At 37.1% G+C, this 13,952-nt stretch overlaps 1 protein-coding gene across 4 annotated transcripts in view; it reads left to right on the top strand.

Annotated features, from left to right (window-relative positions):
- Window positions 1–13,952, top strand: part of frmd4ba (FERM domain containing 4Ba) — a 55,677-nt gene that overhangs the window by 33,203 nt on the left and 8,522 nt on the right. For all 4 annotated transcript variants that reach the window (XM_038285224.1, XM_038285222.1, XM_038285223.1 and 1 more), the window contains exons 9-15: window positions 3,425–3,490; window positions 3,899–3,956; window positions 5,333–5,419; window positions 10,875–10,951; window positions 11,416–11,554; window positions 13,582–13,723; window positions 13,812–13,945. In XM_038285224.1, coding sequence (XP_038141152.1) covers window positions 3,425–3,490; window positions 3,899–3,956; window positions 5,333–5,419; window positions 10,875–10,951; window positions 11,416–11,554; window positions 13,582–13,723; window positions 13,812–13,945 — 703 coding nt within the window. The remainder of the gene's footprint in view (window positions 1–3,424; window positions 3,491–3,898; window positions 3,957–5,332; window positions 5,420–10,874; window positions 10,952–11,415; window positions 11,555–13,581; window positions 13,724–13,811; window positions 13,946–13,952) is intronic.

Genomic DNA, 13,952 nt, shown 5'->3' with positions numbered 1-13,952 from the left:
GAAAAACGTCAAGAAAGAAATGCAATAGTAATTGTTACAGTGAGGGTAGGATGCTGGCAGCGGAAAGACCTTATCAGTCATGGGTGGTAAATGTTGGTTACATCAGAACTTATTCAATAAAAGCGTTTCTATCAACTCTTAAGCGCATTCCTTATCTTTTTTTAAAGTCAGAAATTAACATAAGGAAGTGTGAAAACCTTTTGTGAAATAATTTAAAATGTGCAGTTTTTTTCAAGCTCCTTCTCGTTCAATGATTCAAAATCTGCTTAAAAACATTGATGCTGCGTCTTCTGTCTTGTCTGCATAAAAAAATCTCAATACTATATACAGTTTCCTTCTTAGCTACTTACAGCTTTTTAGCTTCATTTAAACACATAAGTAAAGCATAGCATAGCCAACATGACATTTTATCACCTCTTTGGAGCTTTCATTGGACATTGTTATGGTGTAGTTCCTTTATTTGAGTTTTTTCCTTGCAGCTACAGCTCAGGGCAGATGAAGCTGAAAAGCCTCTCACACTTTGGAACTATTTAATATCCAGTATTGGAAGATGAGCAAATGAAACACGTATTTTTGATTGGTACAATGCATATAGGTAATAAGAGGTTACTGTAATCTCTATGGGTTTGTAAATACAAACCAGCCAATGATTTCGAAGCAAGAAAGCAGACAGCTCCCAAGACCACAACTGAGCCACAGATATCAGCAGCCATATTTCTTTGGACCTGAATTACTCTGTCTGCCACCATTTCAACCATTCAATCAGTCATCTGTTTTGTATTTGAAATGATTTGCATTGCACGACTAAAATAGCAGATAAACCTGATAATTTGATGAACAGGAGTATAGAACTTCCTGTTTACTACTACAGTATTTGCAAAAAAAGAGTCATACCTTATGTGTTAAAATGTAGCCCTTAGCTGACATTTAATCTTTGCACCTATGAGTAGGAACTGTAACACAACATAGTAAATTAGCATTAAGAGTTAAAGGCATATGTTGATCTTAGATGTAGAGGGATTATTGAGATAATGCTTTTTTCTGTAAAGCTCTCTCTGCACTTTGCTGTTCAGGCTTTCCAGCAAAATGTCACTTTTATTTTCTTCCTTTAGCTTCAGCTTTATAAACTGGCTCTATATACAGGTTATGTTTGTAGTTAACCCGCACAAATATTTCGATTAAGAATATATGGTTAGTCATAAGGAAAAAATTTTTGGCCACCTAAAGCGTGACAGGGGAGTAGTGGTCTACGTGTTTCTGAGCAGCCTGTTGACAACCGGAGTTCATTCAGTGCCACAGCAGGATCTTATGTAATACTTGCAAGGTCAGACTCCAATCAGGACTGTTTCACAAATTGCTCAAAACAGTCTCAGCCATTTCTAATCACCATTCATTAACCGGTGCTATTTGAAGCCTATATTTTATCCTTTCATTTTTATTATTACCTGGTAAAATTATATATTTATATAAAAAAAAAGTTTAGTTGTTAAAAATAATCGATTTCATAGACATTTTCATTGTTCCCTATTCTGATCTGAGTCAAATAAGAATATGGGCTGGAAAAATTAATCTGATTCATCGTGCTTAGCTGATTACTAAAATAATAAATACCAAATAATGTAGCAGTCAAAATAATATCCATTTAATGGAAGAGTAAATCGCTTTGTAAATAGAATCTGTCCAGAAAACCCTGAAGTGGCATTCTTGACCTTTGACATTTACAATGTATTTAAACTGTTCAATAAGTTCTTTTTTTTCATGACTTTTTTTTAAGGTAAAAAAAAACTTTAAGTTAGTTTATTCTCTAAAACCATCTCTTTTTAGATCAAGTGAAAAATTGTTACATTTATCAGTTACTAAGCTAATCAATAGCTGCAGCCCTAAGATTAGGCAACTATTAATACCAAGTCTTAATTTGGTACTTTATTAAAATCAATGCACCAGTTTTGAAACATAGTACAACAAGAAATGTTTAATTTGAATGTTGCAAAATCTATCAACTAGCACTTAAAGCCCAGTTTCACAAAGAGAGAGGTAGTATTTAAGTTACTCAGCATTTCACACTGAATGATGAAAAACTCTTAAGGCCTCGGCTTAGCTAATCTGGATGCTTTTATAAGCGGTCATTTATAGTATATTTCTACTGCATGATTCTATCACACTACCAGCTGGAAGCCAATCTACATCTGATTTCTAAATAAGACTATTCTGGGAATGGCTAAAACTTTCTTTAACTAAAGATGCTCAAAAAACAACTGCACCATCTGTTTACTATTTTCCTTGATTTACTCTTAAATCTGATATTTGACAAATGTGGAAATAAATAAATAATTAAAGCTATTTTGCTGTTTTTGGTATTTAGCCCAGACGTTAAGAAAAATCCTCTAAAAATGTCTGGATATTGAGACCAAACATAAATGCCACAACCACAATATTGTTGGTCTTTACACAATTTAATTACCTAAAACTTTGTTTTTGCAATATTATGTTATTTGTTTTGGTGCTTTAGATCTATCAAGCAACTGCAGGGCCAAAAAAACAACAACAACAAGAAAAAACAAAAAACACTGCAGGTCATTTACATGAAAATTAGCCATGATTTTTAAAAACTGTCCAATAAAATCATGAGCATAGCGTATTGATGGTTCAGACTGATAATATCTGTTAAATGTTGAGTTTAGTCAGATATATTTTAAAGATCCCTCACTTTGTACCCAAATCAGATCAGGATATCCTTTTTTACTGCATATTGAAAGACTACAACTCAAATGATTTAATATCCTATAAGCTGCAATCACTGAGAACTCCCTTCGATAAAAGCTTGCAGGTCAGGTACAAGCTGTTTTGCAGAGCTGTAACATCCAGAGCAAAGCAGTTTTGGTGTTTACAGACCTGTTACTTGGATGGTGGGTTTTTTGTTGTAAATGGGCTGACTGGACTGTGAACTTTGTTAATTATATTTACTCATTAGTTCCAAAAGAACACCAAGGGGTGCTAACAGCATCCGATTGTTCTCGCTATTGATCTGTCTGTCCCTTGTTAATTTGCTGCCTGTCTCTCTGCTTCTTCATGTGAAACGGCACTGCTGATATCAAGCAGATAAATCAGTACAACATTCTAGTAAAGTTTAGGGTCTTATTGGGAATGAGTGGGAACATCACCATATATCTACTTCTATCTTTATGTTGGGGATGCTGCTGTGGGCAGTCACTGTGCTATAAAAAACTGATTACAGAAATGGGAGGCATTAGCATGCTTAGCAGATGAAAGTTATCAGCAGGCCAGTGGGTTTAGACTGCATTTTCTGCATGAGAGGGCTGAACGTGTTTTAAAGAATGAGCCTTCTCAACAAAGTCCCACTGTGGCCACAAATGCGTTACACTTGATGGATTATTCATTAAACGTTTTATCCTTTCATCCGCAGCGAAGAGAGAGTGATTGAACACTACAAGAAACTGAAGGGAGTGACCAGAGGACAAGCCATCGTAAAGTAAGTTGAAGAAAACAAATAGAATATATGTGTTGCCTCTGTTTTTCTGTCCCCAGAGTCTGAATCAGCTCATCCTCTTTAACCTCGTGTTTGCACTGCGGTGGCTGTAGTTATATGAGGCAGCTGTCAGCATGCCAGACTGTCATTAATTAGAAAAGCTGCTTCTATAGTAGGCAGTCTGCCAGCTTTGGGAGGGTGTAAGTCCTCTGCCGTGCTTTCCACTGGTCCAAATGATTTCTGTCCCTGAGCAGCCCCAAAGCAAATCGATCAGCTTGTCGTTGTAAAATGACTGCAGCCTCTCATTGCCTGGGCCTTAAAGCCTCATCTGTCAGTTGTTGTACAGATATCAGGTGACAATGATGAAGTGTAAGTAGCTGAATGCCTGTTAACCTGTCCCTCTGATTGTAGATATCTGGCCCTGGTGGAATCTCTGCCCACATATGGAGTTCATTTTTATCCTGTGAAGGTAACAGAATACTCACCACTTTTACATTTCAACAGTAGTTCATTGCCTTTCAAAAACTGTTTTTATAACCTAAACGTTTTACATTTTGTCACATCACTACTTAAATGTGCTTCAATGGAATATAATGTGATTAACAAATCAAAATATTATGTAGTCGTGAAGTGGAAAAAAAAGGACACATTTATTTAGAACTGTTAACAAATAAGGATTGTGCATGCAAAGGGATCCTTATCGTTTCTAAGCAAGCTTCATGTCTCTGCTTAAAGAAAATATACCTTATGCCTGATAATACCACGACCATGTTCCGACAAAGTGATAATTTGTTACAAAAAAACTGTAGTGTTAGCGGACTGATTTTAGCATAACAGCCAAAATTTTTTTCTTTTTGTCTCGTTTCACTTTTATCTTCGTGTGTGTTTTGTGGAACAGTTTCAGTGCAACGAGACAACGTACCCACTGCTCTGGGTTTTTAATACATCTTTCTGACCTCATGGGTCATTATCATTTTTAGGAGACCCATTACTTAGGAAACTTAAACTGAATGATTCAGTTTTTATCCAGATAAAGTGAACTTAGTAGTATATTCTCTATGATTATATGAAACTAATAGATTTGAATAGATTAAGCAGACTCCCGATTTATTTATTTCACCACCCCAGGCCTTCTGTTTTTCCGTTCAGGTGGACGGTCATGTCTTGGTTGGTCTGCAGTTGTTTAAAACTTTGATCTGTTTATTTTCAGATGAAGGTCTCAATAATTCTTAATGAGTTTTTCTAAGCTTCTATGTGATTTGCAGTGTTCCTAGGTTTCCTTGATGCTGTTTGTTTAATAATGCTCTGATGTTAAATCACATAGAGGTGGACTCTATGTACGAATCTGAAGACGGGCTGCCACACTGTTTTATTTTAGGATATCAGAGTAAAAGTTTAAGAAAAACCTAAAGATTCAGACTACTGTTAAATTTATGCTGGACTTTGCATTAAAGCATCCCATACAATCCAAGTAAATACACTGAATTTTGTAGTTATAACATGACAAAAAAAAGCTTTTATGAGTATTCTATCAAAGCACTTTATTTAATTATTGGTGCTAAAATCACTTTTAATTGGTCAAATATATTCAGCACTGCTTTGTAAGTTTTAGGAGAATATGCTAATTGGCCTTATTCCTACCAGACTTTATTAAATTAAGGAGTTGGAAAAAGATCAAACAGTAGTGCTGAAATTGCTCAGTCAGCTTTGCAGATTGGTTTTAAGACCTTTAATGTATTTGATCTCTTCTTGCATTACCATTGCTGTGATCTTAATGAGATAATAGAGCTGGTAATAAAAGGCCCTAATGATTGTTGTGCTCTGTTTGTGTGCGCTTTCATGCAGGACAAGCAAGGAATACCTTGGTGGCTTGGAGTCAGCTATAAAGGCATCAGCCAGTACGATTTGCAGGATAAACTGAAACCAAGAAAGGTAGAGTCGTTCACAGCTGCTCTAATTTTCTCATTTATTCAAGCTTTCAATTTCAGAACATATCTCATTACTTCTTTACTTTTCAAATGCATTTTTTGCAGAAAGCAGTTTAAGGTCTTGGGATATATATTTGTTGGACTAACTTTTGAGCTGAGTTTCCAAACAGAAGTGCTGTGGGGCTTTCTTAAATGCAACATTCAGCCCTGATAACAATAGATCAAAGTAGATGAAGGAAAATACTTAGCCTCTCTGGAAGCCATTACATAAACTTTACAGTTTTATGTTAAAAAATCAATGATTTATAGCTATTCTAAATAGGCATAGTTAGGCCTCTGGTTCTCATGCGAGGAGGAAGCAGAAAACAGGTGGCAAATTTGTCTGGTGAGTCACTTGGAAAGCTGAAAGTGTCAGAGCAAACAGAGGGGATCAATACCATCAAAACTACCCCAGTGATTAGAGAATAACTCAACTTGGTACGTTTATGAAGGAAATACAAAAATTAAAATATAATGTAGATGTGTCTTTTGTGTACTGACATCACTTCAATGAGTATTTCATTATGATAGTTCAGCAGCCCTGACTAAATTTCCCTGTTCAATTTCCAGCTGGTTTCTTGAGGAAGCTTTGATCAGCTTTGATATTTTAAAATAAGGACAATATGATGCGTGTGGAGGTTTTAAACTGGCTTTAGCAATCTTATAATTACCCAAATTAATTGTTGACATTTATTTTTTGTTTAATCTCCCTTCCCTCTCTTTTGCAATATCTTATTTGTTTCTGTCTTTGCTGCCTTTTTCAGGAAAGTGTTGTTTCATCCCTCCTAGGCCTTGTTTATTAGACTCACGGAAGCTTCAGCTGTATGGCAGGAACCTGTTGACATAGCAGGGTGCGCTATTACACCAGGTTCTGAGTCATTAACGGGCAGAGACACAGTTGGCCTCTTCCCGGTGCTGAGGGGGGGTGAATGCAACAGTGAAAGTGTTGAGGGGCTGGAATGCCCCATAGAAACCAAAATGGGCTTTTTCTATCTCCTAAGCTTAGAGTTTTCCGGGAAGTATGGACAGAGCTTTTTGGTTTGGCTTTAATTCTGTAACTTCTTCGCCTGTGGCCAGCCCTCCTCAGCAGGAGGCTTTCATCACTACAAGAGAGAAGGCAATTTATCAAACAATAGAAAATAGTCATCAGGACTGGTTTGGGGTGCTGAGACTGTTCTTAGTTTAGGATTATTAGTAATGGAATGTCAGTTCACAACAATGTGTTTCTTAGATTGCTGGACAAATATTGTGCTACAATTTACACTAAAATAAAATGAATGTTCTTTAAAATACTACAGATGTTTTGTTTTCTACTTAGTAAAAAGTGATAAGTAAGAACTAATGTATTGATGGTGAGATCATATCATATATAAACACAAATAATTAGCTTAAATTGATTTAGCACAATGACAAAAAAAGTTTGTGTTTGGATGTATTTGACTATATATATAATGCAATTATACCCCCAGAGCCACTGCTCTACCTAAAAGTAAAAGTTGCTTTTCTTATAATGCAAATATTAGAATGCAATTATCCTGAAACCTGCATTTAATTAATCAACTTTGTATATTAAAATATAATTTTGTTTATCATTTTTAGCCAAAGTTATCTAGCATCATTGAGAAAGTTCCAAAGAGCCAATTGCGTCTCAGGAGCCACAGATTGCAAACTGCTGGTTAATTTTCTATAATTCTTTAATGATTTTACAATATGTGACTAATTCTGCTATTATTTCCAAAATAACTGATGTAATAGACACTGAGTTTGTTTTGGGATGTATGTGGGTGTTTAAATTATATTTTCCATCATTTTCAACGTAAAGTGTTTACAAATACACATTTTCAAATTCCAAACTTTCTATTCTGTTTTATTTCATTTGTATTCAGTGTTTTCAGTATTTATTAGTAAGCAGTGGCCTGTTTACTGGTATGTTTTGGAGGATTTTGAGGGCGATGAAAGTGTGACATGTAAATACAGAAAGGAGGCATGTATTGGCAGAAGGGCTAATTGTCCAAGATTCTTTTTGCACATAAATATCTAAAGCATATTAAAATTTTTCCTTTTTTTAAACTTATTTTTAGGTTGGAAAACGGCGTCTAAATGCTAAAGCTTTCTCACCGCAAACTAAGAAATGCTCAAAGCTGATATAAAATCCTATCTACAAACTCCTGTGTGTCTTGAAAGAGAAAGTTGTTCAGTTTTGAAGCAATTTATGACATGCCTCTCTTTCTTTTGCCACTGGGGCTGTGAAACTATGTACCGGTAAGGCGATAGTCTCAAATACAACCTGCTAGTGTTAGGCATTAAATAAGACCCTGCTTTAGTTTCTTATCAGAGATTTGGAAGGAATCTTTGCTACAGAATTAAAATAATTGAAAGAAACCTGTTCTGTTTTATAATTTCTGGATAACTCATCTGACAGTTCCTCTGCCATTGTCTAGATTTCACAACTTGAATCTATGTGTCATTCTCTGGAAATGTACGGTGTTGCCGTGCAGCCAGAGCTGGTATGTGACGTCCTTTGTGAAAGGAGGGGCTGATCTTACTCTGCACAAGCAAGTTAGAAACAACCTTTGACACATTTTTAATTTTTGATCAGGCTCATAAATCAAACGTCTATATATGACTTATAGGTAGATTAGTGGCCCTGGGGGTCTTTGGGTTGTGGGTGTAGCTGGATCTGAACATGTTGATCTCATCCTGAAACCACAGGCATTTCTGCTTAACTTCTCTAATTAGATGTTTGGCAACAAAAGCAACGTACATAGAAAAGAGGTGTGCGTTTTGTCCCCTGTTCACTTATTTAGTTTAAGAAAGTGATGTATTTAGACATGATGGTGTAGAGACACAGGAAGACAAAGGATGACTTCTTGGACTGTTTCCAATAAGGAGATTGCTTGTAGTCTTGTGACCAGTGTTTTTAGGTGTGTCTCTTCACTGACTATCTCAGCAGCAGCTTTTCCAGCAGGGACTGGATTGTATTAGTTTCACAGTAGTGCTGCTTCTTTGCTGATCCAGTATGAAAGTGTTTATTGTTCTCTACTCTCTTATTATTATGCAAATGAGGAGCATGTGTGAATTGGTGTGAGAATCCTTACCAATGACAGTAGGGTTTTCGGGTGAATCCTGCTGCCTGGTTCCTATGGTTCAATAGGTTAAGCTCTTTGTTCACCAACAGTTCCCTGAGAATTGAAGTTTGCATTACAATTGCTGATCCATAATGTTGTGATAGAACATATTAAACCTGCTCCAGTATTCAAAGTAGCAGGATCTTATTGGTTGGAGTGGTTGTGCTCACTGAGAAAATGTCCTAATGTTGAGCTGAATTAAGCTGCTGTAATCAAAGATGATACCATAATTACAGATGCCTTAATGAAGTATTCAAACCCCTTACACCTTTTCACAATTGTGACCACAAACTTTGATTTATTTTGGGGGGATTTTGTCCGATATGTCGTTGTTCTAAGCCAGGAAAATGCTCTGCCCCGGATCGTTAGCTGGCTAGCTCTAGCTGTATGTTTGGGTTTTGCCTCCATCTCAGTCACATGTCCTTTGCAGCAGCTCACAGGTTTACTTCATATTTAGCTTCTTCAATCCCCGCAGCATGGTGCTGCCATCGCCGTGTCACCATGGAGAATGTGTGTTCAGACTCTTGTGTCTTATATTTTCGACACTTTACATGTCGGTCCAAATATATTTGTGTGATCTTGTTGGATCACCTTCTTCCACTGTTGATACCTAAAACGGCAAACTAGAAATAATAAACTTTCTACTTGTTTCTATTACATAAAAAAGTGAATGTATGTGGAACAGGGCTAATTTCCTATCCCACTGGAGCTAAATAACTTTGCAGCTGTGCCCTTGTTTAAACCTTGAGATTTTACTTTATAATCTAAGGCTAGCTCAGCTTGTCTAGTATGTTTCTCCTCATATGTTGCTGTTTTTATATATAAATGTCATGCTGTCATATACTTTATAATCAAGATGTCATATATTAAGCTATGTTTTTTTTATAACATGACATATTTTAATAAGGTTTAAAGGGTTCAATACTTTTTCAAATTCAGATAAAGATTGAGGCTCTGTGTTTTATTCACTAAGTTGAAAACGGTTTCTTTAAGTCTTTAAAGCATGGGCGAGTGGAAGCTGAGCTGGGTTTAAATGTCCCCAAACACGGAAAAAGCCAAACCCAGTAAATACCGGCACACAACCTGCTCATCAGGTCAGACTGAGAAAGAGGAGGAGGAAATCAGGCCTCCAGCCCACTGAAAAGCTGGAGGTAGAATGAGCTGTCAGTGATGTCAGTGGGAGGAGGGGGTTGGAGCTAAGGGGGGCGGGGCTACCTCGGCTGAAACTTACAACACCTATCTGAATCCCTGAGAACAGACAAGAGAGTATTGTTAGATGAAGCTCTAGCCCTGTGGGAAAGTCACAGTCAAAAGGATTTAATATGAACAGAGAGAATTCCTCAAGGATCTGAGACTAAATATCCTCCACGGTAAGACCTGCTACTGTGCAGGAATGATTTATCCCACTGGATCTAACTCCTGAGCAGATTTAGTATTTTAGGTTGTGCCATTTTAATATCTGAAAGGGTTTAGAGTGCTGTGATAGAGTTTATCTGTGTCCCGCTAAGATAAGTGCTCTGTTGCTGTTAGTGTAAATACGGCATTTGCATTTGAAGCTGAGGATATCTTTGGTGTCTCTGTTAGTGTAAAATTGCTTTCAAAGCTTTCAGAGAATTCTTACCTACAAACTTAAATTGCATATTTATTTGTTGGCATAAAGTAAATCCCATTTTTCTTAATAGAGGTTGTTTTTTTTTTCCTGCTAATTGTTCCCTGATCCATTTAGCAAGCACAGCTGGTTCTTTCTGAGACGAGTTCTGCCGCGTTCCACCTCCACCACTAAATAAAATGAGAACCTGACTCTGTATCTGGCTAAGATTGGCTTCCTGTAGCTGGAACTGCTTAATGTGAACTTCCTTTGTGTACCCCTGCTCTGGACCATTGGCCACTGTAGATAGGCGCCAGCCTCCTTATTCTTCACTTTAGTGCCTAAAGAAAACATGTGCATGGAAGTTTGCACTGACACCTGACTATCTGGCACAATGAGTTCCGCTCATGACGTCTGCAAACTGCTCCAAAGGGTGCTGCAGTTTCAAAAATGAACCACGTTCCTTTAATATTTGCTTTCTGCTATGTTGTCTTTAAGAGAAATTCTTCCCTCATGTGACAGGACATCCAGCTTTTCGGAGTATATTTGTTTAACAGCCTTTGTGCATCAGATGACTTTAATGTTGATGTTCTGCAAACCCACTTCTCAGTCAATACTCGAGGGTTGTGTACTCAGTGGTATGTAACTCCTCTGCTGCTGCCCCACCCCCTGTCAGTCTAACCATTTCTCTTTCTGCTTCACAGTTGTTTCAGTGGAAGCAGTTGGAGAATTTGTACTTCCGTGAAAAGAAGTTTGCAGTAGAAGTGAACGACCCACACAGGTCAGCAGACAGGCCGCTTCATTTATCTGTACTGATCTGAAGAGATGCTTTCCTTGTTTCCTGAAGTGCTTCTATTTTAGCTGCTACCCTCGTTTCTGATGTGCCGTCATTGTGAAGGGCATCTACAGCCAGTGGCCCATTTAGGACCCACTGTTAATAGCTAAAGCCTGCCTGTTTTTAGTGGGGGGGTTTCCTGCTCCTCAAAAGCAGTTTGTTTATTCTCAGGTTGCTAAAAGAATCCTGTCCCTTAAACAGCTTTTAAGTTTGAGGCTTTCAGCTACTAAAGCTGTTAAAGCTTCATGGTTCTGCCAGTCTTCTCCTGAGTGCTGTATGAATTGTGTTCACTTGGGTTAAAATTGATTGTTTCCTCTGTTAACACTAAATGGAGTTTTAAATTTAATCAGATAAGATGTATGAACAGCAGGTTAAAGATTTCCTCTGTTTGTATTTTCTTTCCTGTACAGAAGAACAGTGACCAAGCGAACGTTTGGACAAGCCGGCCTGGTTATTCACTCCTGGTATGCCAGCCACTCTCTGATCAAAACCATCTGGGCAAATGCCATTAGTCAGCACCAGTTCTACCTGAACATGAAACAAACCAAAGTAAGTTTTTATGTTTTTTAGACTCAACTTTTACAGATGTTACCCGCACATCTGACACTATAAGAGACAGTCCGAGAGCTTTCATGGTTTTTGGTGGCCTGTATGGGTCAGCCAGTCTGTGCTTAGGATTGCTTGTTTGTTGTTTGGGTTAAGGCATGGGCTGAGATGTGGTATGATCTAGTTATGGTTAAGACCAAGGATATTATTTGGGTGTAGTTGTCTATGAGGAAGAGAAGGAAGTCGGTGAATGACCTAATAAGGGCTGCACTGCAAGCCCAGGTGGATGTTTGTGAAGCAGCACAGAGACTTACAGCACACAATGTTTCTGGATTGTCAAACAGAATGTCAGTACAAGGAAGTTCATTTCACAGAATTAGTCTGATTTCATCTATGGTGGTGGCCTGTTTTCATCTGACTGTAAAATAAATAACCTCAGGTTTGATCAAAGACTTTGTTTGAGCCCGAGTAGAAACACTGGATGTAATGCCTAGAGTGATCAGATTATTCTGATCTACATCTATCAGTGAAGACATGAGTAAAGGTATTGACCAGGATTTCAGCTTGAATTCTCACCATCATGTATTTCCTAACCATCTCATAAACGGCACATATATTGAATCTTACTTCATGAGTTTCCTGCCCATCTTCAGATAAACATCTAAAAGAAGAAAAGCAGCTACATAGTGGCAAAACCAAAACACCAATGTTTTAGTTGTGAAGGACTGTGTTTGTTTAACAACTTTACCCCAAAAAAGGAAAAGGAGTCAAGGTTTTTACCTCTTTAAAACTTTATGAATTTTTTTTCTTACTGTCCAGATCAAGTTAGAAGTTTTGATGAAAGATAAGCAGTCAAAGATATAGGATTTTGAAGCCCAATATAGATATTGGGGGCTTTAAACAAATTATATGCGAAATACATGGGATATGCACTGTCCAAATATAGTCAAACTCAAATTCCCATAATAACCAAAAACATGATTCAAGACAAAGAACTAGAAGTATAGAATTAAACAACTTTAATTTGAGCAATGTCAACATAAGACTATAAATACAATACATTTTCGTGGTGCTGATTTAGATTATGCCTCAAATCTGTGGCTCCATACCTGGCTGTTCCCTTCTGCCTGTGAAATGAATTACTTTACATTTCGACATGCTGTTATATTTGTGTTTTTTGTGCTCGCTGTGTCCATAAAATTTGGTTAACCTGTGGCGAATCTAAGCTTTCTAACGATGTCTTACATGTCTGTATTGGTGAAAATCTTACTGTTGTAGTTTTCGTGTTTTCCGAGAGAAAACATGAAGAAATGCTTTAATAACAGTTGCCTACAACCAAGTGGATTTAATGAAATAATCTTATTTTCCTTCTAAAATTATGTGTATTTCACAAAGAGCTAAAACTTACAGAGATAAAATGCTAATATGTTAGCCAAAGCTAGCAATATAAAACTCGTTAGCTCTCGTTAATGCGCCCTATCAAACTGTTTCCATGAGAGAGATGAAGATTAATCGGTCGGGTTCTATTAAAGATGCAATAATCTCTGGCTTTTAGGAAGCAATATGCAGCTAACACTGATGCAACTTGTGTTCTTTTTTTTTTCTTCTCTTAGAAGTTATATAAGAAGCTATCATTAAAAAAAAAAATCAAAGCCATCCTGCCAGTAACAGACCATAGTCGTTTCTGTCAGAGCATCCTTTATAATACAGGGCTTTAATTTAGTTTTAAAAAAAAAAGACAATTAGAAGCTATCTTAAATTAGCTTGGCTAGAATTACAAACAGTGTCTTTCTGTGTATTTTTCTCATAGATTATATATTGCAAAAACAAACAGGGCAGTAGTACCGGCTCTATTTGGCCTTCCTGTTATGTGCTCAGTGTGTGATTCTCTCACAGCCTTAGTGGTCCCTACATGTGTTGACTTTAAAATACAGTTTACTTTTAAATACCTTAACATGAAATGCTCAGTTTCAGTTTAGCATCAATTATTTTCCAGCTTATTTCATCTCCTCTGTCTCTTCTCCTCATAGGTCAACATGACCACAACTAGAAGCTCAGGAGACATTGCAGTGGACCTCACTGCGATCAGCGCCCCAAGGATCAGTAAACTGTCCAGCATTGAGAACAATGATCTGCTCATCACAGCCAGTAATGGCAGCCTAATTTCAACTGGTATTCACAGTTCATAATTTTACAGCAGGTTTATGAGGGATGATTTATGGTGATGGGCAGTGGTTTATCTGGAATATTTGTATTCCAGGTTCTGCAGACTCAGAAGTCAGTGAAGAGCAGAAGAAAGAAAAGATTGCTGAATTAAAAAAGAAGCAAAAGGAACTTCAGGATAAACTCACACAGAAACTTGAAGATCTAAAACGTATCTGCATGGATGAAGCTGTAAGTA

The sequence above is a fragment of the Cyprinodon tularosa genome, unplaced genomic scaffold (assembly GCF_016077235.1).
Source record: "Cyprinodon tularosa strain WSP-4 unplaced genomic scaffold, ASM1607723v1 ctg209, whole genome shotgun sequence".
Classification (NCBI taxonomy): Eukaryota; Metazoa; Chordata; class Actinopteri; order Cyprinodontiformes; family Cyprinodontidae; genus Cyprinodon; species Cyprinodon tularosa.
Note: the sequence above shows the minus strand (reverse complement) of the source record. Positions and strands in the feature narration are given on the sequence as shown.